Raw genomic sequence first — 8,695 nt, 5'->3', positions numbered from 1 at the left:
AACCGTTCTGGAGAGCAATTTGGAACTATGCCCAAAGGGCTATTTACATACATACCCTTTGACCCAGCAATACCACTTCTAGGGCTGTACCCCAAAGAGATCATACAAGTGGGAAAAGGATCTGTATGTACAAAAATATCTATAGCAGCTCTTTTTACGGTGGCAAAGAATTGGAAATCAAGGGGATGCTCATCAACTGGGGAATGGCTAAACAAGTTGTGGTATATGAATGTAATGGAATACTACTGTGCTATAAGAAATGAGGAGCAGACAGACTTCATAACAACCTGGAGAGACTTATATAAACTGATGCTGAGTGAGGAGAGCAGAACCAGGAGAACTTTATACACAATTACAGACACATCATATCTGTGATGACTAACTTCAATATTCTGGGTTCCTCTCAGCAATGCAAGGTTATAAGACAACTCCAAAAGACTCATGATGGAGAGGGCTATCCACATCCAGAGAAAGAACTACAGAGTCTGACTGAAGATTTAAGCAAACTACTTGTTCTCTGTCTTTTGTGTTTTGTTTTGTTCCTTCTTTCTTGTTGTTCACTCCATTGGTTATAATTCTTCTTTACAACTTGACCAATGTTTAATGTGAAGGTATTTGCAGAACCTGTATCAGATTGCATGCTGTCATGGGTGGGGGGGGAGGAGAAAATTTGGAACTCAAGGGACTGTGGAACTGAATGTTGTAAACTAAAAGCAAAAAAAAAAAAAATAAATAAAAAGAAATTTGTAGTCAGAAGAATAAATTCCCACAATGGCTAATGCAAAAAAAAAAAAAAAACCTTTCTATTTGTACAAATGATGAAGACCCTTACCTATCATTCTCTTAGTTATGGCCAAGGCAGGAATTTCATTCTGTTGTACAGTACCACAACATTCCTTTCTTATCAGGTTAACGCAATAACCTCTCTTGGGTTCTCTTTACATTTCTTGTATACAGGTTTTTCTTAAAGAGCTCAACAGCATCGGATAAGTCATTTGTAAAACTTTAGCAGGAAGTTAAGTCAAAATGTCACTTCCTTTATATATACTTCTATTTTAAATCTTGTTTCTAATTGAGAAATGGAAGACTTTATCATATTAAGGAAATTTTTAGCATCCTACATTTTGAAGCTAGAGAAGAAACAAAATTACCTAGAGTTGAAATACTGCACATTCTGTAGTCTAAAAGCAAATTTCTATAGATGTCTCTAAGTAAAAGATGAGTGTTGTGAGGAACCAGTGAATGAAGATAATAATCCCATCAAGTACAAAACAACCAGTACTCAAAAATACTTATGTGATATCTCCTAAACTGACAAATACTCAAGGCAGCAAGATTTCATTCTTTATTATTTTAATATAAACTACATTTCTATTTACAAATATATAGATTACAAATGTGGTACACAAATACTAATAAATACAAAATACTAACATATCTTTACAATTATCTTCACTTGGGAAATTTAATTCTGTAAAAATCAGATATTTATGACTAAGAAACTTAGTATAATTATCAATAAATGTAGATTTTTCCAATCTCACAAATACCAAAATCTTTTGAAAAGGGATGATACTGTCATTATCAAAAGAGAAAAACAGTTGACAAATTTTATGATCCTCCTTATACTGTGACTAAAAGCTACAATAATGAAACGTTAGTTAAAGGCTCTTACTTGAGAAAATTGTGGAAGATAAAGGATAGTACATTCTCTTGGTAATCAATCTCACAATAATTATAAATTTTCATATTAGGATCTTTAAATGTAAAATAGTTCAGTATGATTACGTTTACATTTTTCTACAATATTTCAAAACGATTTGTCAACATATTAATCTGACATGAATACCTCAACTAGAACTAAACACAAATAAAATCTGATGATGATAGTCCAGTCAAATGCTGTTTGAAGATTAAAATTTTTATGAAATATAAAAATATACACATAGCATAGGAAAACACTGAAGTTTTCTTTTATTTACAAGAATACTGTCTGAATAAACATAAGTATCTTCGAAAGTCTTACTCAAAAATATTGATCCATTAAGTTCAAAAAATCCAAATTAAGTGGAATAGGAGTAACTACCATTCTCTCACCTGGATATTAATTTATAACACCAAAATTATATATTGCTCAGAACTGATGATTCCTTTTCAGTAGGTTAAACAAGTAAATTGTTGTTAAGCTATCTTTATAAAAAATATATAATTTGTGAAAACGTAACAGTTTACTTCAACCATGAAATTCCATGAAAGTGAACATAACAACAAAAAAGTGATGGTATCTGAGAATATGGAACATCTGCACTATTACTGCCTACTGCTATAATAGCCATTATACCCCAACTCAAAACAAATTTTTATCTTATTGTGGATGAAATGGTGAATTAAGAAATATATACATTAGATCACATTTATTGATTGATTATATAGCTATTATATTTGCTAACTGCATGACCAGTTGAAGAAATTAATTTATTTCCTATTCTAAGTAAAGTTCCCATTGGACTCAGTGCTACAGATAAAGTCCTTTTACCACTTCCAAGACAAAGAAGAACATCTCATGAATCAGTTCTCATTCGCAGCAATGGATACTGTTTTCTCTGTGGAGAGTTTTTAGGTCTTTTTCTCTTTAATACTATGTTAGTGGTTTTTTTGGCATTAGTCTCTGTTGGGGTAGTTTCTATTTGCGTTGTAAAGCTCTCGGGTTTTACAGCTTCTTTCGTGTGGCTTCCAGAGAAAACTTCTTGGTGTAGCCTCTGAAGTTGTAGAATGGGCTGCATCGTTAGAACTTTGGAGAACCCATCTGCTTGCTCAATCAACACTGGCAAGGACTTAAAAAACAAAATAATGGTACTTCAAGTTAACTCTCAGTGAAAGAAAAACTCAATACCCTAGATTCCATACATATCAGGCAATAGTCATTCTAGAAAAAATATGATGAAGTCACAACTGGTAGGGTAGATTTTCTTCAAATTACCAAGAGATTGCACCAATGCTGGCTGAGAAACTAAAGTAATAAACTATAAAACCTTGATAAATGAATATCTGAAAATAAACTTTTAAAAAAATGAACTTGAGTAAAGTACTATGCAATCTATACACTGTACTTTTTTGGACCTGGAAACATAATCATGAAAGAAATCAATGAAAGAACAAAAAATGAAAAGTACTGTCAATCTTGAAGTACTTAGTTTACTGGCAAGACACATTTTACAACTTTCCACTGGATATACAGGCATCTGTTCTTTAATAATACAGGTAGGTAAAAAATTTTAGGACTAAGAGAATGGAATCTGAAAGGTCTTTTAGATAATCTCAGGTTAGTTAGCTGGATATCTAAGAGATTTAATCCACTGTATGCAAGTATCAAAAGGAAGTCATGATTTTTCAGGCAATCAGTTTAAATCACACCAGAGATTAAAAGATTTAAAGCTGGGGTGGCTAAGTGGCACAGTGAAGAGAGCACCGGCCCTGGTTCAAATCTGGCCACTTACTAGCCATGTGACCTTGGGCAAGTCACTTAACCCCAACTGCCCTGCCTTCCCTTCTCCAAAAAAAGCAAAAGAAAAAAAATTAAAGCTAAGCTGTGAAGCTGCCACAAACTGAAGCAACAGTTAATACTCAACTACTATGAGAGATGCTGAATAGTCGAATTTCTAATAAAATATCGTATAAAGAACTTTTCTATTTATTTTATATATTTTAAGTTCCAGGGAGTTTCTTGTTTTTTATTTTGGATAAAGTAATTCAATAATACAAGCTATGATAGTATTGTGAAGACTTCAAATCTGAATGCAGCCTCTAAAGTTGGTTGGATCAAAAACCAATACCCTTCAAAATGATCACTGACCATGGAGTCAAACTTTAACTGCCTGAGTCGGCTGGTGGCACAATGGATGGAGCACTGGGTCTAAATCTGGAATCAGGAAGATCTGAGTTTCAATCTGGCCTCAGACACTTATTAGATGAGTGACACTGGGCAAGTCACTCAAACTCTGCCTCAGTTTCAACTGTAAAATGAGGATAACAACAGCCCCTACTTCCCTGGGTTCGAATGAACCAAGATCAAGTGAAATATCTGTAAAATGCTTAGCACAGTGCCTAGCATATAATCAGTGCTATATAAATGCTTGTTCCCTTCCTTTCCCCATCTTCCCTTCTTACACAAATGCAGAAAAATCAAGTTAAAAAAAATTCCTGAGAATTCCTGCTAAAACAGACTAAAAATATGTGTCATGAATTTTCAGAGTCCACTAAGCCACATATCTTCCATTTAAAAGGAGCATATGGCTTTTACCTTCATTACTTCAGTTATCTGCTTGGTAACTGTTTCTCCTCTGCATTTCAAATTTTCCATGTGAGATTCTGCAAAGAAAACCCCAAATATCACTTTATTTCTTTTCCAAAAGAAAACATACAGAATAAAATATGATTGGAAAATTTCTTAATTTGATATCTCTTATAATTGATTAAATGAAAAATTAACTACCCAAGGCCACAAAAGATTTTATGCCATTATAATAAAATCAACAGTGGTAAATACAAGTAGCAGCCTGTAACAGCTATACAAAGATGAATCTTTAGAATATAAGCACAGAAAAGGGCAGGGAATCAGTCTTATTTTTTTTAAACAGAAGTTATTAAAACATGCAGCACATCGTGGCAATGATACAACACTGGTTAAGAGTAATCATATTTTAAAGGAAATATATGCTAAAATATGAGTTAAAATTAGTAATAATATTTAAATTTGGTCTTTTCCTTCCATATATATGCATAGACTCCTTACATATAAGAATTAATAGTACTAAGCAACATTTGAATCTGACATGCAAAATCACACACAGAACAGAATTTTCTGGTTATCCTAACACTGTTATTTGTTCCTTGTCCCTCAGTGGCTAAATTTCTTTTTAATTCTGAGGCCAGGATTTTCCCCCTTATATTTTCTGCTTTAGCTTAGTCACTTACTAGTTCTAGACAAGTTACCACCTCTTTATGCTGCAAGTTCCTCATCTACATGCCTTGCACATAAAAAGAATTGTAAAACAATATTTGTTAAAGGAATTAAATCTGTAAATTGAGGCAGTTAGTGTAGATCTGAGTGTGGGATGAAGATCTTAGCCTTCATCTTAATAGGTTTCAAGAAGGTCCACAAACTTGGATACGAAGAAAATTACAAGGGGCGGCCAGGTGGCTCAGCGAGTAAGAGCACCGGCTCCAGTGTCGGGATGACCTGGATCAAATCCGGGCTCAGATACTCAGCACCACACCCAGAAATAATAACTGGCCATGTAACCTTGAGCAAGTTATTTAACCCCAATTGCTTTTAAAAAAAAAAAAAAGAAAATTACACCTTTATTTTTACTAAACTTTAATTGAAATTTATCATTTCCTCCAACTACGATTTTAAAAATAAAACCCCAAAGAAAACACTATTTTGAGAAAGGATCTATAAGTTTCACCCATAGACTGCTAAAGTCTGCCAAGGATGCTCAACTTAAGACCCTCTGGACTAGATGATCTATAAAGACCAAAAGCAATACTATTTTATGACTTTAAACTTCTTTAGAAGGACAGACAGTGGTGGACTACAAGCACATTCATGGTCAAGAAAAATCAACTTTATCATGATCAAAACAAATTCTTTCATAGAAACCAGGTGTGTTTTATTTTCTCTCCCATCAGTCTCTATCCTGTATAGCCTGGATATACACTCAAGGAATAAAAGGAAATAGGTGAGAACAACCAAAAGAAAGTGCTTTATAAGTACATTTAAATTTCAAATTGTGTCGTTTGTCCTTTGCATTTGAAGAGGACCAAAATGACACTGTTATGTTGGGGTCAATGTACAGTGTTTCTGGCTGTGGCCGATCATACCCATACAAGCTTGGAAGGCTCTACCACAGGCTGGCCACAAATAGTCCATATAACCATTTGGGAGGGAAATGTTTCTAAATTTGCACATCTCATGTTTCTTTTGAACTACTACAATTTTGCTTTGCTCACAGAGCACAGTGCCGTCTTTGATGCAGAAATGCCATCCCGTGGCATTTTATGCCATCATTTATATATATAGATCATATAAAAATTTGATTCTGTGTCAGTGTCTCCCATGTTTCACAATCAATACCAAAGTTCTTCAAAGAAACCTTGAGAGTGTCCTCATATCACTTCTCTGGACCACCATGTATAAATGTATGTTTAGCATTTGAACAATGCGTCTAGCCCATCACAGTTGCACTCTTTGCAGCAGAGCTTGAATGCTTGGCAGTTCAGCTCAAAAAAGGACCTTAAGTATGTGGTACCTTATGTTGCCAGGTGACCTTCAGAAACTTTCTAAGACAATTAAAATGGAAGCAGTTCAATTTTCTGCCACAGCGCTGGTTAACTGTCCAGATTTCACAGGCATACAACAATGAAGTTATCACAATGGCTCTGTAAACCTTCAGTCTGGTAAGCAGACTAATATTTTCTCTCCCACACATTCTTTCAGAGCCTCCCAAATGTTGAGCTAGCTCTATGTGTGTGTCAACTTCTTCATTTATTTGTACATCCCTGGAAAGTATACTGCTAAGGTAAGTGAACTTATTCACAGCATTCAAAATTTTTCCATTTGCTATAACTGATGATTCCACATGTGAATGCGGTGGTGTTGGCTTGTAGAGGGTCTCTGTTGTCTTGGTGTTAATTGTTAGGCCAACATTAGCACAAGTAGCAGAAAATCGCACCATACTTTGGGGCATCTCAGCCTCAGAGACTGTACGAGTGCATAATCATTTGTAAACAAAAAGTTGTGCACCAAGTCTTCCTCTACTTTGATCTTGGCTTGTAGCCTTTTCAAGTTAAATAATTTATGTCAGTTCAGTAGTTGACCTTGATGCAATTTTTGTCCTTGTTGAAGGCATCTGACAAGCCTACTGAAAACACCAATCTAAAAAGCATGGGAGCAAGCACACAGCCTTGCTTTACTTCATTCATGACTAGGAAAACACAAAGGCACTGTCCATTATCCAGAACCATGCAAGAGAGATAGCGCTTCTCCATCTGTGAAATTTCAAGTACATGGAAAAGGGTAGTTCACCTTTCATGTTCTACAGGATACTATTAAAAATTCCACTGTTCCATGAATTATATTACTAACATGATCACTTAAATTAATAAGTGGCTACAAGCAAACTTAAAAAGCAAAATCACATAAGCATGAAAAAATAAGACATTCCTAAAATAGGAAAATTCCTTGACAAAAAAAAAAGAAATTAAAAATTGGGAGAAACTACTATTTTCTGAATGAAATTGATTGAAATAGGTTTTTTTTATTTGAGATTATACATTAGTAATAAATTTAAGAATGAAACTATATTTCAAAACTATTAAATGTTGAATTAGATAACTTCTGCAGCATTCTTTAACTCAAAAATTCTGCAACTAAAGCATTTAATTTAAATATGTATGTGATAACATTGGATTCAAACAGAAAAGTCCAAAATGTATAAACTTTTCACTAGACGGAACATTTTTCAAATTAAGAAAACTTCCATTAAATCTCTTTCTTTAAAGATTCTAAATAAGTTTCTACTTCTATTTAAGAAGATACTGTATAAGTAACACCATAACTTAGGAATATGGCTTAAATATACTCAAATATCTGACTCATACCATGCCAAAAAATAGACTTCCTCAGGAGAACAAGTATTTTCGGTATTCCTATATTCCTATCTTGGTGTAGTGGCAGCAGAGTAGAAAAAAATGTTCACAGCATATCTGTCTTCTCAGCTAGGACCATATAATAGGTTACGTTCCAATTTAAAAAATCATAAATGTTAACCAGGTTAGGTTACCAAGTTAATCCACAAAGATTCATTTAACTCATAATATTTCTGAAATATAGCACATGCAACAGTAGTGTATTATTTTCCCCACACCTGGAATGCTCTCTCTCCTCACCTCTACCTGGTAGAATCCTTAGCTTCCTCTAAGGCTCAAGTGTGACCTCTTACCAAGAGGCAAATCCTGATTCCCCCATTCACTTTGTAATTATTTTATACATAATATCTATTTACTTATCTATGTTTATGTAATGTCTCCTGCCCCCTACTCCCACCTCGACAATTAGCCCTGTGAGGACTTTTATCTTTCTAGTCTAAGCACCTGACACACAGCAGACACTAATAAAAGCTTGCTGAATTAAACTATGGGTTAAACAGGCTTTTGTAGGGAACCAAATCACCATTTTTACTCTTCCTACAGTGAAAGGTGCCGAAACACCTAATCCAGGAATCAGGTTGGTCCTAGATAAATTAGCTCTGGGTTTTCCAGTGGCCAGTCCATATAGTCTAGTCCTGGTTTTCTCTGTGATGTGGCTGTAAATCAGAGCTTGCCTGATATCTAAGATCCATGGCTGTACCCTGTTCTGGGATTCTTATGGCTTGGAAATCAGCAAGGACATTGATAACCATCAAGGCCTAAATGACATCACTTTCTGGCATCTTGAAACTGAAAAAGCAGTATTAGAAAACTTAGTGACCAATAATTACCTTCTTTGTTTCATTACTCTATAAAAACCTTGCTTATGGTATTAATAAATGAATTGACTGATTGCATTGATTAATCTCACCTGGACCACGATTTTTCACACTTCCACGGTCTTGCATGTCAATTGAGAGCTGGCTTAAGAAACCATTTAGAGTTG

The 8,695-nt window shown here is 34.5% G+C and overlaps 1 protein-coding gene across 1 annotated transcript in view; it reads right to left on the bottom strand.

Annotated features, from left to right (window-relative positions):
• Positions 1-1,332: 1,332 nt before the first annotated feature.
• NSL1 (NSL1 component of MIS12 kinetochore complex) overlaps positions 1,333-8,695 on the bottom strand; it is a 35,246-nt gene continuing 27,883 nt past the window's right edge. Inside the window, exons 5-6 of the mRNA XM_069108745.1 lie at positions 4,301-4,368; positions 1,333-2,834 (exon numbers count right to left, since the gene is read on the bottom strand). Coding sequence (XP_068964846.1) covers positions 2,562-2,834; positions 4,301-4,368 — 341 coding nt within the window. The 3' untranslated portion in view covers positions 1,333-2,561. The remainder of the gene's footprint in view (positions 2,835-4,300; positions 4,369-8,695) is intronic.

This window comes from Petaurus breviceps, unplaced genomic scaffold (assembly GCF_028583685.1).
Source record: "Petaurus breviceps papuanus isolate PSGF00001 unplaced genomic scaffold, PetGlider_PUasm1.0 90434, whole genome shotgun sequence".
In the NCBI taxonomy this organism is placed as follows: Eukaryota; Metazoa; Chordata; class Mammalia; order Diprotodontia; family Petauridae; genus Petaurus; species Petaurus breviceps.
This window is presented reverse-complemented; position numbering and strand designations above follow the sequence as displayed.